This window comes from Juglans regia, chromosome 13, assembly GCF_001411555.2.
Source record: "Juglans regia cultivar Chandler chromosome 13, Walnut 2.0, whole genome shotgun sequence".
Taxonomy (NCBI): Eukaryota; Viridiplantae; Streptophyta; class Magnoliopsida; order Fagales; family Juglandaceae; genus Juglans; species Juglans regia.
In genome coordinates this window covers 10,412,055-10,431,447 of record NC_049913.1, presented here as the reverse complement: position 1 = coordinate 10,431,447, position 19,393 = coordinate 10,412,055, and the positions used below count along the sequence as shown (strand labels likewise).

At 36.6% G+C, this 19,393-nt stretch overlaps 2 protein-coding genes and 1 long non-coding RNA gene across 5 annotated transcripts; 2 read left to right on the top strand and 1 right to left on the bottom strand.

The window, feature by feature from the left end:
- The first annotated feature begins 221 nt into the window (after positions 1-221).
- Positions 222-3,855, top strand: LOC109020913 (phosphatidylinositol 4-kinase gamma 5-like). Of its 2 annotated transcripts, none has more exons than XM_019003445.2 (2): positions 222-484; positions 1,274-3,855. In XM_019003445.2, exon 2 carries the CDS (start codon positions 1,548-1,550, stop codon positions 3,489-3,491), a length of 1,944 nt encoding a protein of 647 aa, XP_018858990.2. In that variant the 5' UTR covers positions 222-484; positions 1,274-1,547; the 3' UTR covers positions 3,492-3,855. The 2 variants fall into 2 exon arrangements, with proteins under 2 accessions (XP_018858990.2, XP_035539893.1); XM_035684000.1 differs by having other exon boundaries at positions 225-484; positions 1,568-3,855.
- Positions 3,856-6,937: 3,082 nt separating this feature from the next.
- On the top strand, positions 6,938-10,013 carry LOC118344152. Its single transcript, XR_004797925.1, has 3 exons — positions 6,938-7,101; positions 8,937-9,022; positions 9,903-10,013. It is a non-coding gene; the product is annotated as an uncharacterized LOC118344152 (long non-coding RNA).
- On the bottom strand, positions 7,954-10,207 carry LOC109020914 (DNA-3-methyladenine glycosylase 1). Of its 2 annotated transcripts, XM_035683999.1 has the most exons (6): positions 9,801-10,207; positions 9,080-9,137; positions 8,914-8,997; positions 8,639-8,780; positions 8,384-8,539; positions 7,954-8,283 (listed from the first exon to the last, which is right to left on the bottom strand). In XM_035683999.1, the coding sequence occupies exons 1-6, from the start codon at positions 10,171-10,173 to the stop codon at positions 8,224-8,226; spliced, it is 873 nt and encodes a 290-aa protein (XP_035539892.1). In that variant the 5' UTR covers positions 10,174-10,207; the 3' UTR covers positions 7,954-8,223. The 2 variants fall into 2 exon arrangements, with proteins under 2 accessions (XP_035539892.1, XP_018858991.1); XM_019003446.2 differs by having other exon boundaries at positions 7,955-8,539.
- Between the last annotated feature and the right edge of the window lie 9,186 nt (positions 10,208-19,393).

Here is a 19,393-nt window from a genome sequence, read left to right as displayed (position 1 = left end):
ATCTCCACGCCAACAGTCATAAATCCTTAGGGACTAACTCATCAAGCGTCCCAGATTTCCCTAGCTCCCTCAGATCCAGCGGTCCCGATTGCGTGTTCTAGAGCCTTCGAATCTCAACCTAGGTAGAGAGTACAGAGACAGAGAGTGGGGAAGTGCGGTCAGATTCTTGACCAGGGTTAATTAGCTTCTAACCCAGGCTTTACTCCCCGAGTTAAAGAACATTCCGAGAGAGTCGCCCCCGGAGAGAGAGAGAACAGAGCTGAGAAGCTCAAGGAGGGAAAAAGAAGAAGGAACAGAGAAAGTGAGCGGAGGCTATCCCGAGTCAACTCGGATCGATCCTTGGCCTTGAATCCATTTTAATTCTTCTGACTCGGTTCGTTGGCCCTTTTTGGTGCTTCTTCAATTTGAAGAAAGTTCTCTAGCGGCCGGTGTCGTCCTCCGGAGGGCGTTTCTGACTCCGGCTTCTTCCAGATCTCTCATTCCGGTAAGTCTCTCTCTCCATTTCGTCAACTTAGGGGGAATTTCTTCTCTCTAATTTGGTTTTGGGACGGTTCAACATCGTTACCATAATCTCTTTCCCCCAATGTTGGTTTGGCTTCACGAAACAAAAAAAACGACTTTGCTTCCGATTTTATTTTTGGGATCTCTTCAAGCGGAGCTTTCTGGCAGCTGAGAATTGATCAATGTGTTGCCGCTGTTGGGATAATGTGCTCAATAATTGTATTCGAGTCGCTTTTATCTTTTATCTTCTTCTTCTTCTGTTTTCGCGGCTGAAACTCATTCCTTTTTATTTTCATCTTTCTCCGTTACCAAACGTAGCTTCCACGATTTTGTCGAAATAGTCGCTGTCGTCTAACCTTTTTCGGTTTATTGAAGTTTGCTCGAGTTGTGAAAGGATTTGATTCTTTTTGAGACTCGGACGTTTTTAATCCAAATTAATGCTCCGTGTTTATCGCGAGGGAGTTTGCATTTACTTGCGGTTCCGAGATCTTAAGGGTGCGCTAATGAATTCTAATTTTAAAGGCTAACGAAGCTTACGGACCTGTCTCGTTTACAACCGATGGCATATCGCAGATTCATTTCGCGGTCCCCAAATATCATTTTACTATTTTTTTCCACTTTCTGGTTGTTTTTGGAAATGGGTGAGGGGCGGTGTTTATTTTAGTCCAAATTAAGTGAATTACTAATCAAGATCGAAACTCTTGTTGGCCATTTATGTATTATTTGATGAAGTTAATATATATTTTTGATTCATTTATCATCACTTTTTCAGATTCCTTTATTATTTGGGCACTATGGCTCACTCGATGTAGCATCGAGCTACATCTTCTCCTTCCATCACGGTCATGTTATTTTGCTCGGTTCTTTGAGAATCTTGGGTGGGATTTGAAATTGATTTCATCGATTGATGATTTTTGGGGTGACATACTTTGCTCTCCAACAATTGCTGTCGGCTTTGGAGTTTGGTGTCTCCTGGGGAGGGAAGAAATTCTCTTCCGCCACCGCCTCTGTTGCCGGCTGCAAAAACAATCAGTTATATATATTTAATGTCTCGTGAATTGGACAGTCCTGTTCAGACTCAGATGGCAGTGACAATCTTCAAGAGCCCGCTTAGTGGGGAATACCATGGGAGCATGAGAATGGAAGGGAAACAGCCTGCTGGGAGGAGACGCGTTTTTGTGCAAACTGAAACTGGATGTGTTTTGGGGATGGAATTAGATCGTGGTGATAATGCCCATACCGTGAAGAGGAGGCTGCAGCTTGCTTTAAATTTCCCTACAGAGGAGAGCTCGCTCACTTTCGGGGATATGGTGCTGAAGAATGATCTTAGTGCTGTTCGAAATGATTCCCCTCTTCTTCTTAAACGGAACCTTATCCATAGAAGCTCCTCAACCCCATGTCTGTCACCCACTGGGAGAGATACCCAGCAGAGAGATTGGAGTGGTCCTATTGAAATATTAGGGCAGTCAAATCGCTTTGCTAAAATGAAACAACTAGTCAAGGAAATTGTGAAGGCGATTAAGAACGGGGTTGATCCAATTGCTGTTAATGGTGGACTTGGTGGTGCATATTATTTTAGGAATAGTAGAGGTGAGAGTGTTGCGATTGTGAAGCCTACCGATGAAGAACCTTTTGCACCGAACAATCCAAAAGGCTTTGTTGGCAAAGCTCTTGGACAACCTGGTTTGAAACGTTCAGTGCGAGTGGGGGAGACGGGGTTCAGAGAAGTTGCGGCTTACCTTCTCGACAATAATCACTTTGCGAATGTGCCTCCCACTGCTCTTGTGAAGATCACTCACGCAATCTTCAATGTCAATGATGGGGTGAATGGTAATAAGCCTCACAAAAAGAAGCTAGTCAGCAAGATTGCATCTTTCCAACAGTTCATCCCACATGATTTTGATGCCAGTGATCATGGCACCTCTAGTTTCCCAGTTGCGGTTGTGCATCGAATTGGGATCTTAGACATTAGGATTTTTAACACGGACAGACATGCAGGAAACCTTTTAGTGAGAAAACTTGATGGTGTTGGGAGGTTTGGTCAGGTGGAGCTCATTCCTATTGATCATGGCCTTTGCCTGCCAGAAACTTTGGAGGACCCATACTTTGAGTGGATTCACTGGCCCCAGGCTTCAATTCCATTCTCAGAGGATGAGCTTGAGTACATAAAAAATCTTGACCATGTTAGGGATTGTGAGATGCTGCTTAGGGAGCTTCCTATGATTCGAGAAGCTTGTCTCAGGGTCTTGGTTCTCTGCACCATTTTCCTCAAGGAGGCTGCCACTTTCGGTCTCTGCCTTGCTGAAATTGGTGAGATGATGAGTAGAGAATTTCGTAGTGGTGAGGAGGAGCCTAGTGAACTCGAGGTTGTATGCATGGAGGCAAGGAGGATGATAGCAGAGGAGTTGTTATCCCCTAAAGCTGATTCTATAGATGAGAATTTCCAGTTTGATATAGACTGCGAGGAACTGGAGTTAGACGTTATGCCAAAGAAAATGGTACTAGATGATTATATGGCCAGAGCACCATTCCAGTCTGGAATGAGTGGCGGTTATGTTCGCTGTCCACTGTCTAGACTGGAAGAAAGCATCGAGGAGGAGGATGAGGATGAGGATGAGGAAAGTCAAGGAGAAGAAGAGCAAGAGGGAATTGCAACTCTGCCAGCTGCTGAAACTATCCCAACAATGTCAAAGCTTTCCATGTCGTTGAAGAATACTGTTTTATGCGAGAAGAATAAAAAACACCAGAAACATACTGGAGCAAAACTTGAAAGTGGCTATTTATCAAATACGTCCTCTGGGCATAGGAGTGCAAATGAGCAGCTTCCTGCAAGCATGAGCTTCGTGAAGCTGGCAGACATGAGTGAGGATGAATGGACAATGTTTCTGGAGAAGTTTCAAGAGCTGCTTTACCCAGCATTTGGAAAACGAAAGTCTGTGACCCTAGGTCAGAGGCAGAGACAGAGGCTTGGTACGTCGTGCCAGTTTTGAGATTGAGATTTCCTAGAGTTGCTTGACAGAAGAGGACTATAAGAAGAAATATAAGACTTGTAGGCTTGTGGGGACTTGAAGGAGTGTTAGGATAGGTTTGGTTTATTATGCCTTTTCTTGTTCGCAGGAGTTCTGGGAGCAAAGTTTGTAGCGACTGCTGTAAATATTCTTGGCTGATGGCCGAGTAGAATTGGTTGTATTTTTTTTTTTCTTTTTTGTCTCTTCCCCCCCCCAACAACAAAAACCCTCTTTCGTTCTTTCTTTCTTTCACTCGTTTCCTTTATGGACTTGTTTGATAAATAACTTGTAGACTGAAATCCAAAAAGGAAGTTATGTGAATATATAGTAGTGTGTTCAACTTGAACTTGTTTGGAAATTGCTTAATATTTGATTGTATGCTATCAGAGGTGTGGTGTTTGTGTTTCGCTGTACAAGTATTGCCCTTTCATAATGGGGAAAGTTTTATTGATGATGGCACTGATATAAGGCATTGATTGGCATTTCAATGGCCAGTCTTTTTAGGTAAAAACTGGTACAGCATACCAAAGCCTTTTTGGGTCAGACCATTCTTACATACTCTCAAAATTTTTCATAATTTTTTTATCTAGGCATTATTTTAATATAATATTTTTTAATTTCAAATAATTAATTTTTTTTATCTACTAATTATCTAATCAGCATTCAAACACAAAAGTCAGTATAATTTTTTTAAATTTTTATATAAAATATAAAAAATAATAAAATTTCAAAAGAAAAATAATATTCAAATAATTATTAAACTTTATAATACATTTATTTAATTATTTTTTTCTTCTTTACTAAAACTCAATATTTATTCAGGTTAGATTCAATTAAAAAAAGCTAAGCTTGGGCTATTCTGAGATCTTCTTGATAGATTGAACTGGATTTACAATGATATTTTACGTGAAAAGGGGCACTTGAGATGAGCAAAAACCAAATGGGTACGTGGTAAAACGTTGGCTCCAGATCCAGTCAAATGTTGCTTGCTACTTTTTCTCAACGAATTATTAAAAATGTAATCAATTAAAATGTTCAGTTTCAGCGTGCAAAGACTTGGAAGTGCTTGTAATCATTGCCACCCAGGCAGATGGGATCCCCGCAATGGATTTTGGGTGTTAGAATGTGAACTGAAAAGTGAAAAAGGAATGACCTGTACGCCGGTTTCCATATCCAAATGCCTTTTTTTTTTTCGTTTTTTTCATAATCTTGGTGGAAGGAAGGTTGTCTTATCATTATCGTCTGGATTTCAAGCTGATAAAAAAAAGAAAGTATTAACTTTGAATGATTACTTATCTATAAACAAAACGCATGTAATCGATCTGTTACCTATTCTATATTGATGACTTTTCCGTGAAGCTAGATTTTAAGGTTGATGCTCTTGTAGTCCAAATTTGCCCATCAATTGGTTCGTTGCCAGTACTGATATCTCTGTACAAAAAACTTATTCCTCATCATTAAAAAAAAGGTAAAAAGATGTAGCAGACAATGTAAAATCATCACAAAACAAGAGAAAGTCGGCTTGATTTGGACCTACTAATGGGTATTTCAATGTTCATGCCTTTATTCAAAGTGTTCTAGGTCCTCTCTGTTCTCAAAACACCTGGCTGTCTTCCATTTTCTATTTTTTGTCCCATTGTTTTCGCGCCGTCTATATTTTGTGGGTTTTTATTTTGGTCATGTGTTATCACTTCAAATGTCACTGTGAAAAAGAACAAAGAGTCTTGTTTATGTCATGGTTGTTCAAATTGGCTATTCAGGAAGAACGACTACAAAAATCCTTTTGTCAATGCTGACATAGAAGGCAAGAAAGACATTAGCAACCAACAAAGTTACGTCATATGTTCCGGTCCCACGAACATCTGGACTTTGGTAGGGTCAGTGATTGGCCTTTCAACCTGTTTGCAGGGTCAGTGCTCAATATATATATATATATATATCGATTTTAATCTGTTTTTCTTGTCAATAGGTAGGAGTTTCCTGTGGTTTGTGCTCTTTGGTATCGGTAGGCTCGTGGGTTTTGCTATATTTGGAAACTGAGAGTTAGGAACTTTGTCGTTGTCTTGGTATGATAGGCCGAATCTTGCCTTAGCATCTGAAAAGTTACATGAATTACATCTCTGTACTAATAAAATTTATTTGCCCAAAGGCATTAGCTATAGGGTCTTTAGTATTTATACACCAATTTTTTTGCACTCTGAGCTCTCCAGATTCTCTGGTAAAAGGCCAATAAATTAATTCCTTGCCATGCCAGGAGTTTTGGCCAAGAGTTCTGCTAAAAAAGGTGACCCAGGGTATCATCTCTAATACATCTGTGGGGCAGGCTCGTACACATCTTGATCAGAATTATCAGTCTCTTTTTCATTAGTATCGGTATTCTCCGGACTATTAGTAAAAATTACGACACGTTTGGCTTTTCGTGAACGAATTTGATACTGTGTGTGTTTCAGAATCAAGGAGCACAATAAAACTTAAGAACTACATCTTGCTACTGGCAATATTAAAGAAGCTTGCTTAGAGATTGGTGGCAAGGGTTGCTTTCAGTGGTGGCCTTTTATGTCTGTCGTTGTGACAAACAACTTCATATTTACAACACCAACCGTAAGAAAGGTGCATTGAGGATAGACTCGAGGTTTGTTCGAAGTTTCCCATCTACCAGTCCTTGCAATCAAAAGAAGATCCATCCCATACTTTTTAGGTGGAGAAGTAGTTGCTTAATTTGACTAGAGCTGACATGAAGGAAGTAAGGAAAGATAACATATTATATTGCATTGGCAGAGGATGATAGTCTTCACAGTGAATGAGGTGAACGTGGCTGCCTTATCTTTGATTTGAGATGTTTTGTTTTATATTACAACTTGTTTCAGGTGTGAGGGGTCGTGTGGGGGTTGTTTGGGTAATGCTTTTTAAGGTTTGTCTAGCTTTCTTTCCCTTCATATATTACATCTTGAAGCAGAAGTGATATTTGGCTTGAGAGTCTTGGAATTATGGTTGAAAAGAGGTCTGCATGTTGCAGAGATGTTTACTTGTAATATAGTTTTTTTAATAGAACTTGTAATATAGTTCGTATCAAAGACTTTCTTACTGACATTCAGTAGTCATGAGTTTTTCATACATTGAACTGCAGAATAATAAAGGGCAACAAGAGATTATTGCCACAAATGAGAAATGCTTCATCCGCAAAGAGCTTTTACAAAAATAAACTTACAAATTAAATGCGCCTTGACGTAATACGTCAAATTATGAAATTCCTTTTACTACAAAGTAAATCTAACAGTATCATATCAACTCATATCAACAAGTGAATTTACTTTCGTAAAATTTTTTCCATAGATCTAACACTTTCTCTTGCTAGATTAGTATCAATAATGATCCATTCAGTAAGATTACTTTCCATTTAAACTAATGTCTGGTGGTGGACAGTCGTCCTCTGATGGCATCTCCGGACTTGAAAGGCAATGCCCAAGGGTAAGAGCCAAAAACAAAGGCTAATAGAACATGCTCGATGAAGTAAAATGCAAACTTCTCCTCAAGACCTGAAAGATGCTGCATAACCTTTTTGGGTGGCTGGTAAAGTTTCATACATCTTAAGGTGGGCAATCTTCTTGTACCTCCATTTGGGTGTTTCCAACGCTACAGAATTTAGTTGAGATCGACAACATGATCTTATATTATAAAATGAGTTTGACTTCTTACAAGTGGGTGTATAAGCATACTAATTATCATGGAATTCATTTAGAAGTTTATCTGTATGTCAAAAAATAATTCAAAAATTGTGAATCGAAGCCATTAAACTTGGATGCAGCTAATGTAGGTAGGGAGAATAGTCTTGGCCCATGATCTGACCCATGAGGTTGGGCTATAGAGCTGATTCTGATACAGCTTCTCCTTGCTAGCTATATGCCTCTATCAGCAGCATTACAGTCCTTAGTTGTGTTCCTAAAGATAAATCGACCAAACTACTCCTACATATTCATTGACCCACGCGTGATACATTAACTTCTTGTGCTCTTTCTACTTTCGAATTTGTTCAAACAATATTAGAAGTCTACAAAATATCATGGGTTGATCATTGGCCCTCTTACTAATCTGTGCTGCACGGTCATATTTACTGCATGCTTTTGCTTGGGCTTTGGCAGATGCTTCTACCTGTGCTACTTAATAGAGCCTTCAACTGTCAAACTAGGGTAGAGGTGTCAGTCTGGAGTGGCTGGATCCTAGAGGCCCGTTAAACTTTGTGAACCTGTTACCAAATATCCAGCAGATTATATGTTTTTACTTTCTCCACCCTCTATGCATGGGCAAAAGAAAATAGAAAATATCAAATTTATAACTCTTTTATAATTATATATTAAATGGAGAGTAATTTTGTAATATTGAAATTATTTTCTTATAGAAAATGACATATTTGCATTGGTTGAGTGTAAAGTAGGTTATAAAAGAGTTGTAAGACGAAAATTTGCTCACTGGTTGTACAAGAAAGATATCAAATGCAACGATTATTAGGCAAATAAATTAGTATATCAGAAGAAACACCATAGGATCAGAACATCCAATTTTGGTACCATATTCCAATACATACACAACTTTTACTCAAATAGCTATGCTAGTAGAAGTCTATCTATCTGCAACTTCTGTACAGAATCTGTCCATATCCATGCATGTTAGATGTGCCTCCATGGTCTCTCAGCAAGGCCAACACATTAGCTGCATTTCAACCTCTGTACAGAACTAGTCCATATCCAGGCATGTTAGATATGCCTCCACGGTCTTTCTGCAAGACCCACACATTCACCATATCTATAACAATCAACAAGATGATCAATTGTCAAACCAGCAGCTTGCATAAACGAACACACAATCACTGGCCCTACCAACCGAAATCCATGCTTTATCAGATCCTTGCTAAGGGTTTCTGCTTTTGGTGTCCTCAGTGGAATATTTCTTGGGTATCTGTACCTGTTGATCACTGGTTTGTGATTCACGTAACCCCACATAAAGCTACTGAACGATCCGAATTCCCTCACAATCTACATTAAGGTCAGAAATTAAGTACAATGAGCAACCTGTTGCATGTCATATTAACCAGCCGAGTGAAACTTGCAAATGCATTGGTATTTTAAGCTTGCCTTTAATATGCATTTGGAATTGTCTACTATACACCTTACTCTGCCCTCTGCTAACATTATTGCTTTGTTGGATGCTATGTCTGTGATTTCCTTCTCCCCCATTTTGGCAACAACGTTAGGATCAAATCCAGAAAAGGCTTCTCTATGTTACAAACCCAAGTATAAGCTTCAATCATATGTTGATAAATAATGACATGGCTGTTTTATATGTAAGATGAGTATTAAAGAAGATTGTAAGTTTAAATAGTAGAGGTGGCTCAAACAATTAAGGTTACCTGAATAGTTCCCTTCTTTTCAGGATTTCAGTCCAGTTGTAGTCCATCAGCATGCCAGACATTGCAAGCAGCTCAAACAATTGGCTGTTTCATTATTTAGCACGTAGAGGTTGGCATATTTCTCTGTAACTAGCTCTAGATTCAGTAAAAATTACAAAGAGCTTACCTGTCATCGTAAACTGGAACTCCCCAGCACTCGTCATGAAATGCTACATAAACTTTATCTGTATATAAGACGTTATATAAATTTCTGTGTAGAATTACTTTATTATACTAAGAATTGGGTGAATGAATATTATTACAGTAGGCGGAAATTGATGGGAATTTGGAAACATACTTTGAACAGCTATCCCATGACAGTTACATTGTTGCCATTGGTACCATATAATTTACAGCTGTTGCAGAACATAATATTATAGCTATTTAATGACTTGATAAAATCTTAATTTATGTTCTGCTCTCAAACACCAAGTATAGAAGCTCGGAGACTTCTTTCTTAAGCAAGACTATCACCAAGTATAGAAGCTCGGAGACTTATTTCTTAAGCAAGACTATCTGTTAGCTTTCCTAGTAGATTCCACATTCCAACTGCTATGGCAATTTAGAAGCAATTCAGCAATATGATCGGGAGAGTACAAAAGTGCAAAAGCATTTTAATTTATGATCAGCAATGTGAAGCTTATAAGACTTCAAGGGTTGACATGAATGTCTATCCCATATACTCTCAAGTCACTACAATGGAACTATGGTTCATTATTGCAGATCTCTATGCAGTTTGTTGAGTCCAAATATAACTTCTAGCATAGTAACAAAGCCATATGAATTTCATAATCGTAGAAAGGAAATCAAAATTTTCATAATCGATAAATCACTTTACCAAGTCTTACCACTATTCTTTGTAACCCAGTTGCACCTCTTCAACTCGCCAGTACCAGTATCCTGACTTTGCTGTTGCGCATTTTTATCCACTGGAGCTTCTCTCCTTTCAGGTGGTGCAATCAGCCGAAGTGCTAAAGAAATCTTCTGATCCAGTGGAGTGGTAGAATCCGTAAGAGAAGAGTCGTTTGAGTTCTGTGACCATGACAGAGACAATGATGATAGGGATAATGATGAACTGCTTCTCTGAAGCCCAATTGGGTAAATTCTCTTAAGGTTTTTGGACAGACTGCTTTGTGCTGGCTTCTCTTTTTCTTTCAACACTTTGTTCTTCTCCAGAACATGTCTTCTTACATTTGCTTTAGACATGCTGGAGAAAGACATGAATGTTCTTGTTTTAACTTGGGTAGATGTAAAGGGTGGGTTGAGATTTATAAAAGTAAGGGGGGTGGGGGGGTTTTAAACACGCAAACAATACTAAATTTGGTTGGTGAAAGGTGAGTTTCACAATTATGGATGACCATTTACTTCTTAGTTTTTAAGCAAGATCTCTATGACTATTCTATATACATGATGGGAAAACTTAGATTTCTTGAAAATGATACTTAAAATTACATTGTACCCTCTAATATAGAAAAAGAACTTGGAAGTCTTACAGATTTTCTTTTTCAGATATACAAAATGAGAAATAAAAAAGAGGATGATGAGAAATCTATCTAACATAATGATTAAAACTATTTGACTGATGGGGTTCTCTAAATAATATTGAGATTGGGACAGTTGTTACTAAGATTATATAGTCAAATCGTTTTATAGAGTTTTGAGGACCCAAACACATAAAAATTTCCTTTTTCTCCTTTTAGGGCTCAATATCTTATGTGGGATAATCATGGACATCATGCTAAACTTTCCCAGGCTGAGTGGTCTCCATAGATTTTTAACCATATTCATTCAAGAACTTGATAAAAAAGGCAATTAAAGTTGGAGAGAATAAAGCAAAAGTAAACCCCATAATTACCCACATCAACATTGTAATTTCTAATTGTCATCACTATTCTTCCCTTTTTTTTTTGTTTTTTTGTGTTGTCTCACAGAGACAGAGAAACCACAGCTGAAAACCCTTCCCAGTAAAAGAGGGTGAAAATGGGAGGAGGGCTGCACTTTTAGTAGGTGTAGTAGTGTTAATACAGTCTTCCAAATTACAGGAAAATAAAATGATACCTCTTTTAGTTGCAGTGTTTGTCTCATTGCAAGTGTAATGGGTCCGTCTGGTTTATTCTTAATTCTTACTTCGTGTGTCCTCAAAGGTTCGAGGCTGAAGCATGCATACCTGCTGTCGGCATAGAGCATAGACAGAGATATGCCATCCATCTTTCTTGTAACCCATTAGTGTTACCATTTTATACTATAATTTGAAGGGTTATTTTATTTAGAGATTTTTTAAAAATTATACCTTAAATCCCAAATTACACATTTTTTTTTTCTTTCTTTTGTTGATATGACCTCATGAAACTATTAAAGGTTTCATTTAGCCTTGATTTTTAAAAATTAATTTATAATTTATCATATTTTTCTAAGATCAAAACGATTAAAATAGAGATGATTTCACTTATTTTCATTCATCTCAATAATCATCATATCTTAATAGGATACAGATATGTCACTTAATTCAATGCATGTCAATATTTATTAAAAAAATGATAATTACAATCATGAATGCATAAGTATTATATAATTATTTAAAAAATAAATAAATACGATATCTACATAAAAAAAAATTAATTTTTTAATAATAAATTTCACTATTTTAAAATAACTATACAACATTTATATATTTTATGATTATATATAATATTATTCTATTTATTAACATGTTGGACGTACTGTTGATATAGAGGCATGACACATCGGTCAATATAAAAATAATTAAAATTAAAGTTTTTTTTTTTTAACTATTTATATCCCATGATAAACGTGTACTTATATTTTACGCATTAATTTTTTAATTAACGGAACTCTTTATTTTTTATAGATATTTTTGAATAATAATGCTCATATAATTTTTTTTTAAATGAGAATATTTTTATAAAAATTATATTAATTTTTTAAATTATTTTATAGAAATGCTGCTTGAGTGCTTCTGGGATTGTGTGTATTATTTTTTAAATTTTATTTATTTATTTAGTTTTTTCGTGAGCAATAAAGCTCGCGGGTTATTTGACATTCACGTGGCTTAATCCCATACGCTGACGTTTCTGACTTGATTAGCCAGGTGTTTGAACCACTCACAGTCACTGCCGACAGTACACTTACGACAAAAATCTCTGTTCTCTCCCTCACCGACCTTTGAGATTGCCGCGAAAACAACGGCTCTCTAAAACCCTAATCTCTCTCCCTCTCGCCTGCGTCTAAGCAAGACTGCATCCCTCTCCGCCTCTCAATTTTCGGAGATTTTCTTGGGAAACAAGGTCCCGATTTGTTCTTCCCCGCTTCCCTCTTCTTCGCCAAATCCCGCGGTATCCGCCACAAAGCTTGACGACGAGCTCATCACTTGTACCACTGTCCCAGACCATAGAGACACAGTGGGAGAAATTCTCTCCGTTTCGAGGAGCTTTGGCTTGAAAAAATCTTGCTTGTTCTTTTGGTTTCCCTAAATTGTAAACTTTTACCAACTAATGTTTAATTTGTACGGCCTGGTGTGAGCTAGCAGATAAAGTTATTGGATTTTTCCGTTTCTTATAGCTGACATCTGTGTTTGATTGTAAAAAACATTAGTTACATTGAGAATGGTATGAGTTTTGTCATTTAAAGACTTCTTATGATTTCTGGTAGGCTCTTGTTTCTGCACCTTTTCTTTGTGAGTTGCTCTTCAATAGTTTTAGGGGCTGTTATTCAATTACTGTAGGCTCTGGTTCTGCACCTTTACTTTGTGAGTTGCTCTTCACTAGTTTCAGGGGCTGGTATTCAACTATTGTGGTTTGGAATATGCTAGTATTTGCTGTTTCGAGATTTGAGACAGTTCAAGATGCCCTCTTTGTTCTTGCCAAGATGAAAGCCCTGAACATGCATGGATCAATACAAACATATAAAAGTCTGTTGCACAGCTTGAGGGCACTGAAACCATGTGGGATATTCATGATGAAATCAAATTTGGTGGAACTACTCAGAATGAGTTACTGCTTTCTCTTGAGAATTGGAAGTCAATTTGGAAAAAGTTGCTTACACTATAGTTAAAGCACATTGTGCTTTAACTAAGAGATTACAATAGTGTAATATTCTTTCGTCAAATGATGGAGAAGGGCTTTAAAACCTCAAACAAGAGATTACAGTGATGTGATAAAAAGATTGTGCAAAAGGTGTATAACAAATGAAGCAAAATATTTTGCTGTATGAAGTCACCATCAGATGACTTCATACAGAAATTTGTAAGGTGATGCTTAATGCTTTCCATCAGGAAGGTGACCTAGATTCTGTTTTTGAATTACTTGTTAGGATGATCAAATATAAATTGCTTCCTGATTAACCCGTGGGAAATGATGATTTTCATGCATCTCAACGTCAAAAGGAGCTTTCTTGGCTGATGGGGAAGTCAGTATGTGAGGTATAACACTTGAATATATATCATACTCATTTTTTAAATGCGCTATTAAATTTGAAATGGTTATTTGTTTTGATCAGAAAATTAGACAATCAAAATTGTAACAAGTAGCCTGAAAAGGATGATCCAATTCTGTTAATTGATAGAAAAAATTCTTTTTAATTCCTGAAGTATTTGTAAGGACATTTGATTGCTCGTTTTAATAAGTGAAAGCTATATATACCGAGTATCATCTTTAGGGCATTTTTGGTTGGGTGAGGAGGTTAAAATTTATTTCTGTCACCTGACTTCCCTTGATATGTGCAGTTATGATATTTATAAGAAATTAATGGTACCCTGCCAAGGTAAGTCATTGTATAAATCATCCAGAACAAAATGTGACCCAAGCCAAAATATCACAAGTACAGCATTGTCCAGAACCACCACAAGTGGAAAATTATGACCATAAATCATTTTTACCCGTTTACAGCTAATGAATACTTTGATGATTTAACTTGTGCCTGGATATGGCTGTCATTACCACAATCAACCAGGATAGAACCAAAGGCAGAATGCTAGAGAGGTATTTTACATTTAACTTGATTACATACCTGCTTTGTAGGCTATCTACTGTTGCAATCCCTATCATACAGGTTTCGAAGGCAATCCCCTTTATTTTATTAGCACTGGGTGTCCGAGAACAAAGTCCCGACTAATCTTGAGGGTGCACAGGCCTTCGACAAAGAGTTTTCTGCATGTGAACCTCCGGTAATTCAAGGGGAAGTTCTCCCAGTCCGATGACCTCTAGAAACTGTTAGCACCCAAGATGATTTGAACCTTAGACCTGGAAGGAGCATACAATCAAGTCCAAGGCTTTTACCAATTTGCAAAGGGAAAAATTTGCAACAGTGCATGTTACGAGAATTTATTGATCACTTATTTCATCTCTGATTCTTACAAGTGAGCCTTGTATGCACTATTTTTTTTTTTTTTATTACAAATGATTCTACATGCAGCTGTAATTGTTGGGCACTGGCCTCTGTCCATTCTCAATGAGATCTCTTTTCTCGCAGCTGTAATATATCACTTGCCTCGTGGCATTCCTTCTGAAGCCAGACTTGATACAGTTTAGACATATATGTTTTCCTCTGTAGCTCTTAAGTTGCTTATTAATCAATTTCTTGATTTTGGGAAGCATCTACCGGAGTTTCTAGTTTCTGCCCCCAGGGTTCCATTGCTGTGTCCTCAATGACTTTCTTTTTTGGATCTATGGATTTTAGGCTGAAGCCTTTGTTGGTTTCTTTTCAGTTATTTATTTTATGTTTGCAGGTCTGGCAGCACCTTTCGATGGACTAACTTAGAACTAGGAATGTTGAAGCTCGATGTTCAATATATCATATATGTGAGTTATAGATGCACAATGTATTCAATTCTTTTTTTTTTTTAAAGACAAACGAAAGATTTCATCGTTTCGCCAGAAAAAGTTTGGAACAAATTTCTCTGTTCAGGTAATTGACAAGCAGCCAGCATGTCATGATGCCTTTCTTTGCTGGGTTTCCGATGCCTTTATCTGTGAGGGTGTTGCTTGAATGAGTCATTAGTACGTGCTCCTCTTAATTTTAAGCTGCTCGTAAGAGTTGATGCTATTTGAAAGACTGGATATTTTTAAAGTGGCCAGGTTACATTTGAATATTTGTTAAAGTATCCAGTACTCGGGAATTCCTGCCAAGTGTTTGTTTTTTTTAAATTTTTTTGATGATGGGAGAACCACCCACGACAGATTCATTAGGACTCCCCCATGGCAAGGCAGGTGTTTGATTCCTGCGTAGTGTTTGTTAAGTCCTCAACTTTAGCATTCCAAACTTTAGGAAAAGACATAACCCAGTGAGTCTGACGAAAGGTCAAGTACCAAATGCAAACTCTTCTTCCCTGCCATAAAAAACCTGCAAGCAACGTGCTCAGCTGACGCTTCCCTTCCAATCTTCCAAGGAAACAAACACTGCAAATTATTTCGAAAACAAACAAAACCTGGCAATAAACAACACCAAAATTCACCCCTCAAAAACTGCTACATATAAACGGCACACACAAACGGGATGTAAGTGGCTATACGTGGCAAAGTTAATGTGGAAGTGAAAAATATAAAAAGAAAAAGTAAAGAAAAGGCCAATGTAAAGAAAAATGCAAGTATTTCTTTTTCCGTCAGAGTTGTAACCCTGTATGCAGCTTAGCTCCAATTATGGAGATCATCGATTCTTGTCTGAAAAGTAGATCCCTTTCTCAATAAGAATATGTGGCTCAGCTCCAACTATGTTGCAAGAAACATAAATCCAACAGATGCGTGTAAGGGGAAAAGAGGATGTTGCAGTACTACTCTGTTGAGATCAAAGAAATTTGGAAAAATGGAACACATTTAATATGGCTCATCGAAGAAATAAACCGCCTCATATTTTGCTCCCGGTCTTCTTCAATCGGCTCCCCAGTGCCCATTTCTCCAAACAATTCTTGGCAAAAAAAAAAAAATCCTTACATAATCATCGACCTCAAACCCACATGACAACCCCAAAACAACGGGAGTTCTGTGGAGAGTTAAGGTTTCTGACTCTTTTTATGCTTTGATGCGATCTTTCTTGAAAAATGACAGCAAATATGATCTGGGTTGTTCTTATTCCTCATCGAGGCCTTATATCTGGTAGCTATTTCATTTTTGCACCTTGTCTTCGTGGAGGGAACCAGATCTTACGAGGACGAAACATGAAAGCGAGAAACAGATCTTGCGAGGAAGAAAGGTGAGAAGAAGGAAGATCTGAGGAAGAGGAATGACAAAGTGGAGGGGAGACGGAGAAATGAACCGTTTGGATAGCTTGTCTAAAATCCAAAAACATATAAAACGAATCGTTTCATTAACCACGTAGGACACGGTTGCGGGGCACTTTCTCCAGCCGATCGACTGCAAGTAAAATTTTTCTATTTTTTATATCTTAGTTAAAAGTTTTAAAAAATTATAATATTAAATAAGATAAATTGAATTGATTTTAATCCATTCTAATACCTAAAAAGCATCGCGATTCAGGCTAATCAAAGCAGTAACCAACACGTTTGAAGCATCATCATGGGTGCGCGTGCGTGTTTTGTGGGTGAAGGGGGAGGGGTGGAATAGGAACCCAAGTATATATGTGATAGGGTTATTATTTTAATACTATTTATCTATTACTTTTTTTTATTTGATTTTTAATTTAATTTAATGATTAAAGAAGTTTATATCAATAAAATTATATATACATTTTTAATTTTTTTAATAATTAATGATGTTAAAAAAATATTTAAAAAGAAAATGATAAAGGTAGTGATACTCTTGCCACGCAATACTACCGGTCCACTACTAATTTATTTTTTAATTTTTTTTCCTGGTTAGGATTTCAAAAGCCCATTTCATCTTGCTTAGATCACACACTGCTAAAGATTTAACCGAGACTCAGAAAAAAGTGTCAGCTTCTGACAAAAGAAATATGAAATTCCTTTATATCAATATTCAAAGGAAAATGGTAGTCCACGACTTTACTTTCTATTTTCACCGTTTATTTATTTAATTTTAATTTTAATTTATTTATTTTTTATTTAATAATTAAAGAAGTGAATTTTAATGTATTGATATATTTTTTATTTTTTAAAAATATTTAAAGATATTTAAAAAATAAAAATAAAAATAAAATAAAATGTGAAATTTAAACTAGTGAGTACGCCCAATCGTCAAAGCTGGTGGTATACTGACACCACTCATATTCAAATCGATCCCATTTTCACTCCCGCTCAAAACACCCTGCAGTTTTGTCCTCCTCGCATCCCCGTCGATGGCCAGCCAATAACCCAAACTCTCTCTTATGCTCCCTCTCTCTTCTGCTTTCTCTCTATTGTTGAGAAAGAAAGCTAACAAAAAATTTACAATTCAATTAAGAGTAATTGCAGTTGTAAAGTATGTAAGCACCATGCAATCGTTTTGAAAAAGAGTCAGATTCATTATTAAAAATTAATTTTTATGTAGACCTCGTATTTACTCAATTTTTTCAAATAGACTGCACAATACTTACGAACTCTACGATACAAATATCATTTATCTTTAATCAAATGTTGGGACAGAAGATAAATATTATGGATGCAGTATGCGAATAATTAATTAGAAAAATAAAATTAGAAAAAGGATAATGCTAGTCCTCTCGCTACCGCTTGCATTTTTTTTATTTTTTTTTTGTTTTTTACTTCAGGATTAAGGAAGTGTTTTTTAATGAAGTTGTGATTTTTTTAAAAAAAAAAAACATATTTAAAAGTGTTAAAAAAGCACATGTAAAAGAAAAAGCAAAGCGAAAAAAAAAAACACATCAAAATAACTAATGGGAACCAGCAGTGGCTATAATGTCGTCTTAATTTTAAGGAAAATGATATTCTCACCACTAGTTCTTATAGTTCGATGTTATTGCTGAAATTTTTTATTTTTCTTTTTACTTAATGATTAATAAAGTATTTTTTAATAATATCGTATTTTTTATTTTTTTAAAAATATTTAAAAGTATAAAAAAAATATCTGTAAAAAAATAACAAAAAAAAGACCAATTATACTTAATTGTGGACATAGCACAAAAACAAAAGAAAAAAAGAAGAGTTTATGCCTATTTATTTATGTAAAATCTTACCGAAAATGTGTGAACAGAAGAAATGATAAAATATAAAGAAAAATTCATTTTTTAAAAAAATAATAATTCAATTTTTAAATAAAAATTATATTCTAATAATATTTTATTTATTTTTCACTTCTCAACCCACTTGACTGTCTTAATCTCTATCGGTACAGACCCACGTTTGTGGCCCGATTTCGATTGAAAGAATACGAAGATAGAAAAATGCTTAATACAGTCGTCTCATGTAATCGCAGGGGAATTGCGTCCTACATGGAAAATGAATCCAAAACGATTCGTTTAAAAGCTTTGCTCTCCCTCCCTCAATTTGATCTCCCACCGAAGCCACCCTCGAACCTTCCCTCCCTTCCTCTGCCTCGGAACTAGTCTTCTTCTTCGCATGACAACTCTGCCTTTCCCTCGAAGCTCTCCCTCCTTTCCATGGCAGCTCTGCCTCTCCCTCCCTTCGTCTTTCCAAGGTCGTCTACCCAAGATCTCGACACTCACCCTTCCTCAGGTATAGATCTGTTGACTTGGAGTGTTTATGTCACCCTTCTTCCCCCCATTCTCCGATTTCTCTAGGCTTAAAATTTTTTTGGTGATCTCTATTTGCTTGTTGCTACTCAACCCTCTCCATTTCTAGTTATTCGGCTTAGGGGGCTTCCCTTCAATTGCACCGACATTGACATTTTCAAGTTCTTTGCTGGGCTGGACAATGTGGATGTGCTTCTCGACAAGAGATGACGGTTCTTGAGAGAAGCCTTTGTTTTCTTTGCGGGATCAATGCAGGTTGAGTTTGCTTTACAAAGAGATCGACAGAGCATGGATAGGAGGTATGTGAAAGTTTCAGATGTAAGAGGCAGGATTGCATAATAAGAATTTAATTTTAAATTGATCCCTTCAAAACATTAGGGGAAAAGAGTAATTGCTTTTTCTTTTTCCTTTTTTGATAATTGATTATAAATAATAATAGACAACAATATCCAAGTCAATTTAAGTACATCCGAAACTTTCTCCATATATATTTTGATGAGTGGGGCTATTATGTCGCTCAATTCTTACTGCTGGGCATACTGTACTGTCCAATGATTTTTTTTTTATATTTTTTTTTCACGTTTAAATATTTTTTAAAAATAAAAAAATACATTAATATACTTAAAATCACTAAGTAAAAAAAAATGACTAGCGGTCACATTGAGCGGTAACAATGGGGCGGCACAATAGTTTTATTCTATTTTGATAATAGCACTGCACATAAACCCCTGGGTTTTCAGTATCCAAGTCAAAGAGATGCTCTCCAACATATTCACCTAGTTCAACAAGCCATGAACAGAACAATCTTTAATCCCACTTGACG

Coding starts and splice junctions, on each gene's coding strand:
- LOC109020913 (XM_019003445.2), top strand. CDS start 1,548: ATGTCTCGTGAATTGGACAGTCCTGTTCAGACTCAGATGGCAGTGACA.
- LOC109020914 (XM_019003446.2), bottom strand. CDS start 10,173: ATGTCTTTCTCCAGCATGTCTAAAGCAAATGTAAGAAGACATGTTCTG. Junction 9,138..9,800: donor CTGGGTTACAAAGAATAGTG/GTAAGACTTGGT, acceptor TCTTATATACAG/ATAAAGTTTATGTAGCATTT. Junction 8,998..9,079: donor GTTCCAGTTTACGATGACAG/GTAAGCTCTTTG, acceptor ATAATGAAACAG/CCAATTGTTTGAGCTGCTTG.